Raw genomic sequence first — 17923 nt, 5'->3', positions numbered from 1 at the left:
ACAGAGAGAGAGTCCGTCTCAAAAAAAAAAAAAGTACACATATTAGTCAGGGTTCTCCAGAGAAACAGAACCAACAGGATTATATAAAGAAAGAGATTTAGTCTAAGGAATTGGCTAACATGATTATGGAGGCTAGCCAGCCCAGCCCTAAGATCTTCATGGCGAGTTGGCAAACTGGAGATCCAGGAGAGCTGATAGCTTAGTTCTAGTCCAAAGGCCTTAGAACTAGAGAAGATGATACAGTTTTAGTCTAAACATGATAGGCCTGAGACCCAGAAAGAGCTAGTGTTTCAGTTCAAGTCGAAAGGCAGGAATAATTCTCCCTCATTCAAGGATGGGTCAGTGCTTTTATTTCAACCACTTGGATGATGCCCACTCACACTATGGAAATTAATCTGCTCTATTCAGTCTATCCATTTAAATGTTAATCTCTCTAAAAACACCCTCACAGCAACACCCAGAATGTATGACCAAATATTAGGGCACCCCATGGCCCAGTCAAGTTGACATATAAGATTTGCCATCACAGTATGCAAACATTTAAAAGCTCGGGCCTACCAAACTGGTTAAGTTGGACCTAAATATGAACTCTGACAGAACATGTTCACAAATTCACATTTGAGGCTCACTTTGAGATATACAGAGAAACTCAAGGGAATGAGTAAAGTCTTTGATAGATCAAAAATTTGTGTAAAGGAAGCAAGCACTAAAACCTGAAAGGCAGTGTGATATTAGGAGAAATAAGAACCTTCTGGTCACCATGTTTCGTCAGGAGAGCTTTATAAATAGGAAAACTGTTAAAACTTTTATTTTTCCTGATTCTTAGGGTAAGAATTTATTTTTTCTATTGTGGAAAGGTTGAAAAATTCAAACTAGGAATTTCTCATGACCTGTAATCCCTTTGTCACAATCTTAACATTTTCCCCTGGGGCCAGCATCTAATGTCAAGGCCTGGCTGGTTCTGGGTGCAGGCATCACTTGCTGAGGATAGCTTCGGACTCAAAAAGACGTTAGTTCCCAGGCGTGTGACCTTGGGCAAATGGCTTTACCTCTCTAAACAGCAGTCTTTTTATCTAAGAATAAGGGATTTCATATCTGTAATCAGTAGTTATACTGTAAGAATTAAATAAAATAACGTCTATGAAGCATAGTGTTGAACATGTAGTAGCCACTCAATAATTCTCGCCCTGACCACTTCTTATTATCATCATAAGACAGCCTTTTGTCATTGTAAACTCTTAATAAATACCATTTTTTAAAGGTTGCAAAACGTCCTCTTGTATGAATATTCTATAATAAAACATTCCCTCCTAAGGTGACACATCTAAGTAATCTTTAATTTTCCAGTTTTATAAATGAGATTGCCATCTTGGTGCTTAAATATCTGTTTCACTTTGGATCATTTCCTTAAGTGCAGCTTCTTTGAGGCAGAATTAAAAAGTGAAGAGAGAGAACCTTCTAGAAAGGTGGTACCAAGATTGCACTAGCAATGAGAGAGAGAGAGACTTTTCTGATTTTCAAACTTTATGTTTTCTAGAAGCATCAGATGGTGAAGGGGGAGGAGATACAGAAGTGATGCAGCAGGAGACAGTTCCAGTTCCTGTACCCTCAGAGGAAACCAAACAGGTGAGGGGTCACTGTGGGAGAGCCACCGCTGTTAAATTCTGAAATCAGCCTTTTCCTCCTCTCTGTTGTTGAACTCCCCGTGTCCTAATATCGGTTGTTGGTGGGATTTAAGAGAGCCTTTTACTTTCTTTCTGTTTGAAAAGGCCATGGGCCATGCTTCCTTCATGTAAACCAGCAAGGTCTGTTTTTTGCTCTAATTCTTTTTCTTCCCTTTTTTTCCTTTCTTTTTTTTTTTTTTTTTTTTTGAGACAGGATCTTGCTTTATCACCCGGGCTGTAGTACAGTGGCACAATCATGGCTCATTGCAACCTTGACCTTCTGGGCTCAAGCAATCCTCCCACCTCAGCCTCCCGAGTAGCTGGGACACCACAGGCATGCGCCACCACACCCAGCTAAATTTTTTATGTTTTGTAGAGATGAGGTTTCCCCGTGTTGCCCAGGCTGGTCTCAAACTCCTGAGCTCAAGCAATCTCCTTGCCTTGGCCTCCCAAAGTGCTGGGATTACAAGTGTGAGCCACTGCTCCTGGTTCCTAATGTTTTTTAACTATATAAATGTATTTCACAATAATGATATCTTAGATTCTTACATCACATTTTTGCCAAAAATTCAGCCTTATGCTTTTGGGTACAATTCCTAAAAGGAGACAAATAGCATAGATAGAGAGGATTATCACACAGTCGAGTGCATGATTACAGCACCAGGCCATGCTGCCAGCAGGTTCCTGGGACCTTATTTCTACCCAGCATTATGGTCTGTCATATGCATTCTTAACAGGGGATCTGTGGCCTTTGCATTATCAGAATTGGCCATTTGGATAATCTTTTTTCCTAAACCTGTGACCTTTTATTGCCTTTTAAATCTTCCTACTGACTTTAGAAATGCTACTCACATCCATTTGTAGCTTTTTCTCCTTGGGTTTCCATCAAACCTGATTGGTATTTAATTTGGTGCAAAAGTAATTGTGGTTTTTGCCATTACTTTTAATTTAAAAAAATTACTTTTGCACCAACCTAATAAATCTGTGTGATTTGGGCTTTTTGGGGTTTTCTTTGTTTGTTTGTTTTTGAGATAGGCAATAGGTCTTGCTCTGTTGCCCAGGCTAGGGGACAATGGCACAATCATGGCTTACTGCAGACTCAACCTCCCAAACTCAAGTGATCCTCCTACCTCAGTCTCCTGAGCAGCTGGGACCACACTGGCTAATTTCTTTATTTTTTTGTAGAGATGAGGTCTCACTGTGTTACCCAGGCTGGTCTCGAACTTCTGGGCTCAAGTGATCCTCCTTCCCTTGACCTCCTAAAGTGCTGGGATGACAGGCATGAGCCACAGTGCCTGGCTTATGTGTGAATTTTTAAAGGAGTGTCTACTACCAATCCAAAGTTACTGTATTTTTCATTGCAACAATTTGGGTTCTTATTCTTATTGTAGGTGCTTTAAACTCATTACACCAGAGTGTTATTCTACCCAAAGTTTGTGACCCAGCTCAGGATAACTGTAAGAAGCAATTTAGTATAGTGTTGCTTAACTTGCCCACCCAAGTGGGCAAGTTAAATTTCTCTGTGACTCAGTCACCTTCTTGGTAAATGGTAATAATTATGTCTGCCTCACAGAGTTGTAATGATGATTAAATGAGTTGGTACTTGATAAGCACTTCAAACAGTGGTTATCAAAGAGAATCACTGAAGTGTTCATTATTATAGCTATAGTTAATAATTATATTATAATCTTTTTTATTTTGTCCATTATTCTTCCTGGGAAGGGATATGCAGAAAGGCATACATGTTTAATATATAATCATCTTGGTTTTTTTCTCCAACCATTAAATATTTTGCTCAAAGGCCCTATACTGGTTTTAATTTTAATCATTCTTCTGGAAACCTACAGGGTAACACATCCTTAGCTTTTCAATTTATTTCCTCAAGGTGGGGTTTAATTTTTCCGTAGCTTATCCCACTAATCATACCATAGTCACGCCCTCTTTGACTTTTGCCTCTAATCAATGTCTACCTACAGGACTTATTTGCATGTATTCTTCTTTATACTCCATTGGCTTTCGTTTTTTTCTTGGTTTCCCCTTGATTTTCTTCTTGTTTGTTCCTTACTCTTTCTGGACCCATTGGCAAAACAAAAAAGACCTTTTATTGAGCGGTTAATACTGTCACTGTATAAAGCACACTGTACCATATAATCCTGACAGCATCCCTAGGAGGTAGGTGATACCCACTTTACAAGGCTCAGAGGCTCAGAGAGACAGGTTCTGGGGGTCATCGCCCATCTGGTTGGCTATGAGCCAGGCTACAAGGATACTGTTGCTTTCACTTCCCTTTTTACCTGTCCTTTCTCTTTCAGCTGAGGAAAATCGGATTAACTGTGTTCTAACGTGTTTTGTTGGTCACATGCCATTGCTATTTTCTGCCAAGCAAAAAAATAATTACAAAACCTTAAGCTGTTACTGCCCATTTTAATCACCTTTCTCTTGCTTTAATTTCTTTCACCACCAAATTGCTTTGAAGAGTCCAAGTGCTCGGTAAGCAAAATGCCCTAACCCCTTTCTCCAACCCTATCCTAATGTCCCTGGCCAGAGAAATACCCTTTTTCTCTGAATTGACATGAGAATCTGTGTGTGCCCCTCTGCCTCATATGAGTGTTGCCCATCTTGGTCCCTGCTTATGCCCAGGAGGCTCACCTCAAGGACAGATTCTATCTGTGCGTCTCCACAGCACCTGGAACGGAACCTTGCCCTTAATTGGCACTCATTATTTGTGAATGAAGGAATGAATGACCATACCAGTATCCCAGTTTTCTCATGACTCTTCCCATCTCAGCCCTTTGTCCAGCTTGTGAGCTGTCAGCTCCCTGACACAGCTACCTGCAGAGGTCTTTTGGGGCCTTGTGATGCCCTATCCCTCCTCCAGCCACATCCCTGATTTCCCAAAACAATTCCCTCCTTGAAAGGCTCCTCCAGCTTGACATTCAGGGCTGGAGTCTGTCCTCTCCATCCCTGCCTGCCCACACAGTCACCCAGCTCCCCTGTGGCCTCCTTCGTCTTCTCTCTGCCACTGCTCTTCTCCCTCTGGAACTTATCCCACCACCCCAAGGATGACTTACTTGTCAGGCATACTGTCTGTCCCTTCAGGAGCCCTTCTCTAATTGTTTACACTCGTAGAGCTTGAGTCTCCAGCTGGTTCGTAAGTCCCTTGGGGCCAGGGTTTCTTTTGTGTCCACTGTAGTACCTAACACAGTTTGGGGCTCTTCTTTGACAGATATGGCCAGATGTGTGTTTTCTAAATATAACTGCATTTTTTCTGGATCAATTTTTTTAAAATGTTATGCTATATTTAAATTTTAGATTTGTTTCAGATTTGTTTAAGACTGTTCTGTTCTTTCAGTTTTTCTTTATGCTTGTACAGGAACCACTTGGCATGATGCTCTCAGCTGTAATACACATTTAGGCTTTAATATCACCAGGCAAGAGCATCTGTCAAGATAGATGATGTTCCCTCCTTTGCCGTAGCTGGGCCTCACATTTGTGTCACTGAATACATTACTGCCTCTAGTTTGTTCGTATTTTAGGCAGAAGATTTATAACTTTAAAGTTTTTAAATCCATGCAACTACCTCATCTCTAGCAACCATTTCACATCTAAATAATCATCCTTGGCCTGCTTAATAATGTGAGTATAAAGATTTGCCAACAGTTCTTTTTTCCCTAGTAATCACTTCCAAAATAAATGATGAGTTCCCTCCTCCTAGAGATTGCATCACCCTCTTCCCTCTTCAACATCAGTCATTTCAGAGCCAGCCCTAGTGACTTTGTAATTATGGTTCCCAGAATATAAACCCTTACAAAGGATTTTGTGACTTTTCCTTGATGCTTCCATGATGTCAGTAGCATTTCAGTGGTTCCATGACCCATCTTCTCCCGCTCAGAGACCACAGTGGACTTCTTTTTTCTTCTGCTGTCCTTTTGTTTATCTCCTTTAATCATAAAGGAATCTTCAGCAGGAGTGTTTCTCCCTTTCCCTTCTTACTTTCCTTTCTCTACTATTGTATTTTCTTGCTACTGCTTTATTTGAGCATTGGTCATTTCATATTTCTTCCACTCTTTATCTCCAAGATTATGCTTATCTATTGTTGAAAGAAAACAGGACTATGTCCTATTCATTCTCTGATTCACCTTTTTCCTTTTCATTATGTTATCTCAGTTCTGTTCTTTGTATGAATCTATTGTTTCATTGACAAATTGCCCAAAACTTAGCAGCTTAAAAGAAAACAAAAACATTTAGCTTCTCTTATCAGGTCCCAGCCAAGTTGTGGGCTGGGGCTGGAGGCTCAGCTGGGGAGCGTTTACCTTGCAGCTCGCTTGTGTAGTTATTGGCACATCTCAATCTCTCACTATTTGAGCCTCTCCACAGGGTTGCCTCACAGCACTGCAGTTGCCTTTCCCCAGGCCGAGTGATCCAAGAGGGAACCAGCAAAAGCACCCAAGACAGAAACCACAATCTTTTTATAGTTTATTCTCAGAGTTAACACCTCGTCACTTCTGCCATATTAAGCAAGTTAGTAAATCCAGGCTACATTCATGGGGAAGAGATTACAAAGAGATTACCAGGAGATCGAGATCTTGAGGAGCTATCCTGGAATCTGGCTGCCACACTCTTCCTCTGACCCCTCAATGACTTACATCCCTTCAACATGCAGAATATACTCACCCCTCCAAGGATTGCAAAGTCTCATCCCATTGCAGTGTGAGCTCAATATCCAAAATCTTGTCATCTAAATCAGGTCCAGGTGCAGTTGGGGCTCCTCAGTTTTAATTCCTTAAGTACAGCGCTTTGAGTACATTTCTTCTTCTCAACCTATGAAACTAAGGAGACAAGTTACCTCTCCCACATGCTCAACACACAGTGGTAGGACAAGTGTAGGATAACCTTTATTGACATTTCTAATCAAAAGGCGGCAAAGAGGAGGCACATGGAGTCATTGGTACACAGCATTCTGAAGGCCATCCAAGCAAGTATCAGTTTATTTATTAAGTGTCGAGGCCTAAGAGCAATTCTCCGTGGTTCTTGACTCTGTCCTTTGGGCTTTGTTTTGTCCTCCAATTATTCTCCTCCTCCTCCTCCTCCTCCTCCTCCTGTTTTGTCCTCCAATTATTCTCCTCCTCCTCCTCCTCCTCCTCCTCCTCCTCCTCCTCCTCTTTGTTTTGTCCTCCAATTATTCTTCTCCTCCTCCTCCTCTTCTTTTTCTATGAAAAGCAGCATGTGTTTGCAACTGAGCATCTAATGCAGCCTGCTTCTTGACAGAATTCTCCATGTCCAAAGGCCTCTGCTCTCATTGTTCTCTGACTCTCTCAGCCCAAACTAGTGGTATTTCTACATATATACCTCCTTTAAAAACTGTGGGTGTCACCTGTGATGCTTCTGGGGGTTCACTCCATTAGGCAGAAGTCACACCCCTAATCTCTTCTCTACCTTGGGCCCTTGCTGAGAGAATATGAGGCAATATCCCTTAAGCTTCCTAGAGGCATCTTGTTTGAGAAAATCTGTGAGCACACCCCTAATTTCTTTAAAGTGCTCCTGTGTGACTGAATGGTATTCTGAGGCACCATCTTTGTTTCTTCTGAGGTCTTAACAAATGGTTTGAAATCACACCCTTGATTTCATCTTTAATAGTCCTCTCAGTTTAACTCCTTCTTCATTTTACTGTAAGAGCCAAGAAGAAATCAGGTGTCCCCTTCAACACTATTTGAAAATCTCCTTAGCTAGACTCCCCATGCCAGTAGACACATTTTCCATATAATTTCAGAGAACTGTATTGCTAAACTTTCTACCACTGCATAACAAAGAGTCCCTTTCCTTCAGTTTCCAGTAAGATTCTTCTTTCTTCAAGCTCTCACCTTCCATGTCTTCAAAGTCCAAAATTTCATAACGTGTTGTTCAAGCACAGTCTTCATCAATCACTTTACTTTTGACACATTTCAGAGTAGTTTGCAAAATCAGTACACTCACCCCAGATACTTCAGCATGCCTATCAATGACTAATGTTTAATATGTGTCTTAAAGTTTATGTATTTTCTTTTGAGGTAAAGTTAATATACAATAAATGTACAAATGTCAAATATACCTTTCAATGAATTTTGACAAATAAATACAACTGTGTAACCCAAAGCCCAATCTGGATTAAAAAAAAACAGGATCATCACCCCCAGAATCCTTTCATGCCACCTGGGTCAATCACTGTGCTAAATTCCTTGCCCCAGAGTCAACAACTGTTCCGATTTTTTTTTTAAAAAATTAATTTTGCCTGTTCTAAAATGTCTTAGAAATGGAATCATACAGTTACATGCTCTTTTGTTTAAGGCTTCTTTCATTCGACACAGTATTATTTAGATTCCTCCATGTCAGTGTATAGTATTTCATTCCTTTTTATTGCTGAGCACATTAAGTCTGCTAGGGCTGCCATAACAAAATACCACAGACTGGGTGGCTAAAACAACAGTTCTGAAAGCTGGAAGTCCATGATCAAGATGTCTACGGGTGTGGTTTCTCCTGAGGCCTCTCCCTTCACTTGCAGATGGCCTTCTCACTGTGTCTTCACATGGTCTTTTCTCTGTCTATGCATATCCCTGCTGTCTCACTATATCTTCACATGGTCTTTTCTCAATCTGTGCATATCCCTGCTGTTTCACTGTGTCTTCACATGGTCTTTTCTCTGTCTATGCATATCCCTGCTGTCTCTTCTTCTTATCAAGACACCAGTCACATTGAATTGAGGCTCTACCCTTATGACACCTCATTTAAACTCAGTTGCCTCTTTAAAGGCCCTGTATCCAAATATAGTCACATTGGAGGTTAGGGTTTTAACATACGACTTTCTAGGCAACACAATTCAGTTTAGAACACTGAGTAGTATTCACTTATACAAATGTACCATTTTGTTTATCCATTCTTCTACTGATGGACACCTGAGGCTATTTCTTTTTTTTCTTTCTTTCTTTCTTTTTAAAGATGGAGTCTTGCTATGTCGCCCAGGCTGGAGTGCAGTGATGTGATTCTCGGCTCACTGCAGCCTCTGCCTCCTGAATTCAAGCGATTCTCCCACCTCAGCCACCCGACTAGCTGGGATTACAGGCATCCGCCATCAGGCCCGGCCAATTTTTGTATTTTTGTAGAGATGGGATTTCACCATGTTGGCGAGGCTGGTCTTGAACTCCTGACCTCAGGTGATCCGTCCACCTGGGCCTCCCAAATTGCTGGGATTACAGGCATGAGCCCCCCGAGCCTAGGGCTATTTCTTGTTTGGGACTATTATGAATAAATCCACCACGAATATTCACATACAAGTTTCTTGGGGAATGGTTTTTAAGCTTTTTATTGTATTTTACATTTTTAATTGACACGTAATAATTCTGCATATTTCTGGGGTACATAGTGATGTCTGTATAGTGTTCACATCAGGGCAGAACATAAATTTTTATTTCTCTTTAGTAAATACATGACACTTGCTGAGTCATCTTCAGTTTCATAAAAAAAACTGCCAGATCTTCTTCCTAAATGATTGTACCATTTTGCACCCCCACCATCAGTGTGTGAGAGTTTTGGTTGCTGTATATCCTTGTCAACATTTGGAGTTACTGGCCTTTTAATTTTCGACATTTTGGTGAGTGTGTATTGAATAACTTTTACCATGTCCAAAAGAAACTAAAAGCCACTTCTAAGTTGTTTTTATCTTAATAATGAACATGCTTGTTTTGTTATAAAATGGCAATTTAAATTTTTTTATTCTTACCAACCTAATAATCATACATATCTTTTTTAAAAATACCAGCTGGGCATGGTGGCTCATGCCTCTAATCCCAGCACTTTGGGAGGCTGAGGCGGGCAGATCACTTGAGGTCAGGAATTCAAGACAAGCCTGGCTAATGTGGTGAAACCCTGTCTCTACAAAAAATACAAAAATTAGCTAGGCATGGAGGCACACTCCTGTAATCCCAGCTACTCAGGAGGTTGAGGCAGGAGAATCACTTGAACCCGGGAGGCGGAGGTTGCAGTGAGCTGAGATCATGTCACTGTACTCCAGCCTAGGCAGTCTCATAAAAATTTAAAAAATTTAAAAATCAACAATATTACTTATTTACTAAGAGAAAAATTCAGCTTCTCTAGCTTTTTTCCTTACTTTTCTGCCTTATAGTTTACACTGATATTTCTTGACTTAGCAATGTCTGATGTAATCTACTGACATCCTGACTTAGCATATGAGGACATAGTTCTCTTATCTGTTATACTTCCTATTCCCTCACCAACTGCTGCCTCCCCTGCCAATGAGATACCACATTTTGGTCAAAACAGTTGTCACTATTACACCATTATGATGATGGAAATATTGCTCAATGCTGAGAGAAAGAAGCTATAACCATCCCTCCTTTCTTATACAACTCTTTATTTTCATGGCATTAATAGTTGCTTCATCTCTTTATTTGCATGGCTTTCTCTGTTCCTATTGTTAATTGTTTCCATATGTTCCAACATCTCTTCCACATGCCCATGAATAATATTTTCCATATGTTCAAATAGGTTAGTCATTTGATTTTGTTTTGTTTTCCTGCAAAACTCCATATTTCTATTTCACTCCAAATTGGTTATTCTCCAGGCCCACTGCACAATTGAGACCTCTTAACTGTCATCCTAGGATGCCCCTTCAGCACCCTCCTGGGCTGGACTCCTTTTTGGCTAAATCCCATAGCTTCCTTTTGTTTGGTTTCACCCTTTGTATTCTGAAATACAGCCTTCAGTATCTGCAGGTACGATGTAAATTTTTTGAGACTTCATATATCTGAATATGTCTTTATTCTACTCTTACACTTGATTGATACTTTCGCTGGGTATAAAAGTTTAATTTGCAAATAAACTTTCTTCATAATTTTGAAAGCATCATTCCATTAAGTTCTAATATCCATTATTGCTTTTTAGAGATCTTGGCACTATTCTTTTTTCTGATCCTTTGTATTTTATATGTTATATTTTGAAGGGGAAATTTTTAGAATCTTCTTTGCCCATAATTTTCTGAAATTTTATAGTGATGTTCCTTGGAATGGGTATTTTTCATATTCATTGTACCCTATACCTAATGGGCTTTCAATTTGGAGTTTCATGTTCAATAAAGTTTCCTTCAGGCAGCACAAGTTTGTCACATATTATTTCTTTTTTTTTTTTTTTTTAATTTTATTTTGTCATGTGTTATTTCCTTGATGACTCCTTTTTAGAGACAAGGGTCTTACTTAGTCACTCATGCTGGAGTGCAGTGGTGCAATCATAGCTCACTGCAACATTGAATTCCTGGGCTCAAGAGGTCCTCCTGCCTCAGTCTTCCACGTAGCTAGGAGTACAGGTATTCACCACCACACAAGCTAATTTTTTTTTTTTGTGAGGCGGAGTCCCACTCTGTCACCCAGGTTGGAGTGCAGTGACGTGATCTCGGCTCACTGCAACCTCTGCTTCCCGGGTTCAAGCGATTCTCCTGCCTCAGCCCCCTAAGTAGCTGGGATTGCAGGCGTGCACCACCATGCCGAGCTCATTTTTGTATTTTTAGTAGAGATAGGGTTTCAGCATGTTGGTCAGGCTGGTCTTGTACTCCTTACCCCATGATCCGCTCTCCTCAGCCTCCCAAAGTGCTGGGATTACAGGCATGAGCCACCATGCCCAGCGTTTTTGTTTGTTTGTTTTTTGGTGAGACGGTCTCACTATGTAACCAGGGCTGGTCTCAAACTCCTGGCCTCAAGCAGTCCTCCCACCTTGGCCCCACAAAGCACTAGGTTTACAGGCATGAGACACCATGCCAAGCCCCCTACTGTTTTATGTCACCTCTTTTTCTGTAATACCATTTATTGGAAAATTGAATCTCTTGGGGTGGTTCTCTGATTTTCTCACCACTTTTTCCTTTTCATTTTTCATCTCTTTCTGGGAGACTGCCTCTACTTTATCTTCATGCCTTCCTCGTATATTTTTATCCCAGCTTTCTTATTTGTTTTAATGCTTAACTGTTTTTCCCATTTTTACAGCATCTTGTTCTTGTTTCATTGTTGCAAAATCTTCCCTTATCTCTCTGAGGATATTAATTATCATTATTTTGAGGTACCATCCCACTTTTCTCTAGGTTCATTTTTCTTTTTGTTATTTATTTGCTCTTGTGTTGGAGACTTTCCTTAGATGACTGATGAATCTTAGCTATCCATTCTTATTGAAGAGAGATACACTAAAACATTGATGAGTGGGCTTTGTCAATTAGTGTATTCATGGTAGGGTGATAGGATAACAAGCTGGATTTTTTGCTATGGAACTCCCAAATGTCACTCTCTGATGGTATTTCTTTTAGGCCATTACATTTTTCCGAAGAGGCATTCAGTAGTCTCCCGCCTGCAATATATAAGCATGGAATAGGGGAAGGAAATGGAGACAAGCCTCCGCCTCTGCCCTTTCTCCCCTGGCCCAGCCTTGATCCTCTTGATCACTTAAGAAAATAGATCCCCAGTTGGCTGGCAGGACAGGCAAGGTGAAAGGAAGCAGTAATGGGATAGTTGCTTGGCTACCAGGGTAGGAGATACCACCTAGTAGGGGACGGGGGTAGCTAATCATTCTAAATATAAACTTTCAGCCAATCTCTTTCTTTTTAACCCTTCACTCTCTGTAGTACTTTGTGCCTCCAAATACTGGACCTTCTCAGAGTTCAGTGAGTCAAAGACTCACTTATTGTTAGCTTCTACCCCTTCTGAAACCCAGATGCTAGCTTTCTCTCTGTGCCAAGTCACTTTTCTCCAGCTCCAGCCATTTTCCATTTTCCAAAAAGTTGTTGAAATCTCTCCATTACTGTTGTTCTTTCTCCTGGTGTCTTGGGTTTTACATAGATCCTGCTCAACAGGTCCTTTTCAATGCCCTTTATTTTCAGTTTACTGGCATTGTGAGGTTCATTTGCCATGTTTAATCAGGAGAATCATTCGTAAAGTAATTTTTGATACTTTAAGGAATTGAAAATATGCTCTAGTTGCTTACCTTAAAAGCCACAGTTTTTTAGGGGAGTGTGATTCTTCAGACTATGTATTTAAAATTACTACATTTCATATAAAGAAATGACATTGCTATCAACTGTCAAAGTCACACAGTTTTGGAATTGATTTCTAGAAATGCTTAGTGGCTTGGCTGGATTCTTCCATATCTTCCTACCCAGTCTCCCTGAGGGTAAGCAGTAGCATTCATAAGGCAGTTAACTAAATGTAAGCATTTTCAATACTGTGGATTTGAATTTCTCCATAAAGTCATCTTACCTCTATGGAAATTGACCCCATAAAATTGGCCTCTTCACTGGCACCCTACCACAGCCAGCTAAAGTAACTAGTCTCCAAAACCAAAGATTATTTTGCATTTCCTTTAGGATGATGTAAGAATTTGAACCTGTCATTTACCTGAAGCAATATCATAGCTAAAGCAGTTCATCGAGCATGTTTCTTTTTCCTTTGCATGATTCAGAATTACATTTTTGTTTTTTCTCCCAAAATTAAAGAGTCCATATTCTTACAATTGAGCTTATTTCTAGATTTATGTCATGTTTTAGTTCATTGGCTTTGTAAACCTAGCACAAATACAACCAGTACACTAAACTGGGTTCCTCGAGAACACCTCCATACGCTAAATAAGAAGATGAAACAGGTTTCTAAATATGCTTCCCAAAAACTTTCATACTGGTGGAGATAATACAGTATAGTTTAAGGGATCTGCTAATCATATCCCGGCCTTTGCCTTAGGAACATGAGCTGAGCACTGGCCTGGTTTGTAATTGTACTCTTATGACCATCTGGCAGCTTCTGTGACATATTAGTGGCCTTGGCACAGTTTCTAATTGGCATGTACCAGCATCAAATTGGCATGTATCAACATCCACAAGACAGTTTAACTTTCTAAATAAAAGAAGCCATATCTCTCTTTTCTTTAGCTATGATGCAATTGCTCTTTGCAGGTTTTTTTGTTTTATCTGAAAGGAAACTAAAATTTCAAGATTTCCCATGTCACTTTAATCCTGAACTTTTAAAATCTATTTCTGTAATAACTAAAAGAGAATCTTGAAACCGCTGGTCTTTGGCCACATGTCTTGAAGAAATTATGTAGTATTATATCTTTCTCTCTGACTTCAGGCCATAGACATTCTCAATCTGCAGGCTGTCTGCAAGCTTTCATAGAAAGATTCATCTGTAATCATTTTAACAGAGCCAGTGGAGACAGGATTGCTTTAGTTAGTAGCTTATCAGTTTAAACTGCATATTCTCTGGTTGGAATGGAAAGTTAATCAAGGAAAATTCAGAATAAGTTTTCACTTACATTTTATATCTTACTTGGCAACTTGTTTGACAATGTTGCATAAAAGATCCAGCACAGGAAACATTTTATACTCCTGCTTATGATTAATAAATATGGAATCTGGGGCATTCTATTTTATAAATCAAGGTCTTAGTCCAAATTTCCTGTTTTTCTACATTAGAAAAAACCCTCAGGGTAAAAATAGCACTAAACTGTATAGGGTACTCGGGGGTCAAGGCAACAGGCAGAACAGATTACTCTAGATACTGTGGTGCTGAGACTGTTATCAGACTAGTAGCAAAGACATTCATTTTGTAGTCATTATAGTAAAGGCATTTGATGCAGCTGGTTTATAAAAACGTAAGTTAATATATCCTACTTTGCTTATTGAAAAGAAGAAGGGAATGAATAATACAAAACAATAAACCAGTGACTTGGAAATGTAGGCTCACACACAGCTAGTTCATGGAAAACCCTAGTCACTCTAGTCAAAGACTGTCTTACCACATCTTAATTTTAATCACACCGATTTCTGCTGTATTATACAAACTCAGTCACTGTCTTCAATCTCCAATACCCTGCACTTCCACACCAAGCACACATATATACTCACTCACACATATATCTTTGTTCAGAGATTTTCCAGTCTTAAGTCATCTGCACTTTCTGACTTTCTCAAATTCTCTCAGCCCAACTGCTGCATAGTAACCTACAGTAGATCTTCCAGCAGCTCTCTTTCTGTAGACTATTACCAAGATACTCTGAAGACTACATGCATGGCAGAAAGTACTTTGGGGTTCATACCACTAATTGACACTTTATCATGAAAAGATTAAAATGTTCTCATTTGTATTTCTTAATAGCCTAAAGAATGTTTTTTGATACAATCAAAGGAAAGAAAAGAGAATACCACCAAGACCAGGAAGAGGAAAAAGGTAATATTAATAATTTCTTAAATTTGTATGGACCCACATGGTTTCCATCACATTTTTATATGTCATACTTTCATGAGGCAGCTATTGTAATCCCCACCTAAGAGATGCAGACATTGTAAGATTCCTTGAGGTTTGGTGACTTTCCAAAGGTCACTACTAATAAGTGTTTCTGTTGGAGCTAGGAATAAATTCTTCTGACTCCTATTTCGGTCTTGTGGAGTGCCATATATCTTTGTTACCCACCCTATGTTTTCAGTGTGGTCAGATGTCAGACATAGGTTTCTAATTGTAGAAGGAGTCCAGAGCTATCCTCCCCCAGCCCTTCTGGCTCTGTCCATGAAAAAAAATATACCAACCTCCTTTTTCTACTCATTCCAGATTTTAAGACCTTATACCTTAAAGTATGACTAAAAAGAAAATAATAAGCAGATGAAGGTAGTATGAGGCACTTCTGACTAATTTGGAACCATAAATTAAGTCAAAAAAGCTCCCCTCCTCTTGCATTTTGATATTTGCCAGTGAGCATAGGAAAGACTTTCTCCTATACAAACTTTTTGATGGCTCAGCCTTGGAGAAAGTATGGTTAGCTATGACCTTCTCCCACAGTTGTGAAAACAGCGGTGTAATTCTCTCCCTGCCAAGAGGGGTCTACTGCTGAAGTCATCCGAGGAAATACGATTGGGATTAGAGGAAAGAAGATGGACTCAAACCAATTACTTAACAGCAAGCTTTTAGAAAACTAAGAGTGTTGTGTGCATATGTTTTCTTTTCTTACAAATGGTCAAATAGCAAGATAGGAGATGCCAAATTGGCTGAGGTTTGGCAAGTCCTTAAAGAAGTGACTTTAACTTCTCTTTGATAATTTGTACACTAATGGCCTTCAGGAGTGTTAAGTTTGTGGTGGCTCAAGGTCAAAACTCTAGCTAGATAGTTTAGCCTTGACTGAGGTCACGCTAAAATGTGCCCACTGATGACATATTTTTAAAAGTTAATTCCTTTGACAGAGCCTTGACCATTCTTGGCAAGAGTATAGAAACAAGGATATTGTAGAAGGAGGGGAAAAAGTTGGGATCAGGGGTGGGGAACGCTCCTTCTGGATCTTTGATGGAACATTAGAAGAAAGTGAGAAGGGAAGCTTATGATGGAAATAAATGAATGATTGTGGGTTTCTGCTACATTGCAGGCATTCAATACATTCTATACAAATGAATCCGAATCAAAATCGATGTTGGAAAGTATTTCCTGTAATTTTTTTTTCTACTTTCCATAGGGCCACTTTAATAATGTCAGCTATCCAAGACCTGAGAATCCAGGGTGTTAAGTCCCCTCCTCAGTAGGCTCCTATGCTCAGATTCCTACTGTAGGTTTTACACTAATACCAGAAATCCAAACTAAGACTCAGCACCTCCCAAAGCAGGTTGGGCAAGAAATTCTCAAAATTCTAATCCTACAGGAATATAAATCATCTAGGGCTAAAAGAGAGCTTTCCATAGCAATGAAATTTCTTTACTTTTAACAGAAAATAATACCCTAGTATGGAGACGCCTGCAAAAATGTAGTTCTCCTGGAAGTCATAGACCAAGAGTTGCAAGAAGCTTTCTAGATCATTTTTTTCATTTTTCAAAGCAATAGTTATATCCAAGAAATATTTAGTGAATTTTCTCAAATGTATTTATTAAAACCCACATTCACACTTGGCTAACACCAAAAGCTATGTGCAGTTTAAATGCCAGAGGAATTAACCTATTCCAACCAAATGCCATTTTAAAGTATGTCCTCCCATTTTTCTTCCTTCTCATATCTTAGAAGAAAATTACTGATGTTCTTGCAAAATCAGAACCAAAACCAGGGTTACCTGAAGACCTACAGAAGCTGATGAAGGATTATTATAGCAGCAGACGCTCGGTGATTGAATTAGAAGAACTGAACCTGCCAGGTATAGCCAAGCTTCGATTTTCCTAATGACAAGGAGCAAAACATAACTGTCTATTATGGTTAGGTGTCTCAGGCAATTAACATATTTTCCGGCAGATGTGGTGGCTCATGCCTGTAATCCCAGCACTTTGGGAGGCCAAGGCTAGAGGATCGCTTGAGCCCGGGTGTTTGAAACCAGCCTGGGCAATATAGTGAGAACTCATCGCTATTAAAAATAATAATAATAATAATTGTTTAAAGAGACATATTTTCAGGCCGGGCATAGTGGCTCACACCTATAATCCGAGCACTCTGGGAGGCTGAGGCGGGTGGATCACTTGAGGTCAAGAGTTTGAGACCCGCCTGGCCAACATAGTCAAACCCATCTCTACTGAAAATACAAAAATTAGCTGGGCGTGGTAGCACACACCTGTAATCCCACCTACTTGGGAGGCTGAGGCAGAAGAATCACTTGAACCCGGGAGGCCGAGGTTACAGTGAGCCAAGATCGCACCATTGCACTCCAGCCTGGGGAACAGAGTGAGACTCCATCCCAAAAAAAAAAAAAAAAAGAAAGAAACATAATTCTTTCCTTAATCTAATAGTTTTAACTGATAGATTATACCAAATAGTTTTAGCTGATAGATTATATCCTTACTGGATGCTAAACAGTATTTGTCAAATCTAATACTAAGATTTGTGATCGTATTTTTTTTTCAAAAGGCTAATTGTTGGGTGTGCATTTTTTTAACAGACTATTCAATGAGTAGGAATTCGTCATGAGGATAGAAGTTAAATTACACATTTAAAAGTATAGTTGTGAAACACTGACTTACTCAACTCTTATAGACAAGAGCTTTAGCCTTAATAAGTAATTTAGTTTTGTTGTTGCTCTTATCATGGATTTCTAGTCATGGTTTTTAGAATAGTATTTTGGGTTGCAGGCCAGACTCTTTCAAGCAAAGTATCAAAAGGAAGGAACAAAATTCTGCATGTTTTGCAAGGCTGACACTTTGCCTTAAGGGATTCTCAAGCCTACTAGAGTTTTAGATCCTCTGCCTTGGTGTATTTATAATTAAGGTAAAAGATACTGCAAAATGT

General features: G+C 39.6%; 1 protein-coding gene across 2 annotated transcripts in view; it reads left to right on the top strand.

Moving 5' to 3' along the window:
- CMSS1 (cms1 ribosomal small subunit homolog) overlaps positions 1-17923 on the top strand; it is a 374148-nt gene that overhangs the window by 340177 nt on the left and 16048 nt on the right. For both annotated transcript variants that reach the window (XM_023212043.1, XM_023212035.1), the window contains exons 2-4: positions 1538-1626; positions 14837-14908; positions 16715-16844. In XM_023212043.1, coding sequence (XP_023067811.1) covers positions 1538-1626; positions 14837-14908; positions 16715-16844 — 291 coding nt within the window. The remainder of the gene's footprint in view (positions 1-1537; positions 1627-14836; positions 14909-16714; positions 16845-17923) is intronic.

This window comes from Piliocolobus tephrosceles, chromosome 2, assembly GCF_002776525.5.
Source record: "Piliocolobus tephrosceles isolate RC106 chromosome 2, ASM277652v3, whole genome shotgun sequence".
Classification (NCBI taxonomy): Eukaryota; Metazoa; Chordata; class Mammalia; order Primates; family Cercopithecidae; genus Piliocolobus; species Piliocolobus tephrosceles.
This window is presented reverse-complemented; position numbering and strand designations above follow the sequence as displayed.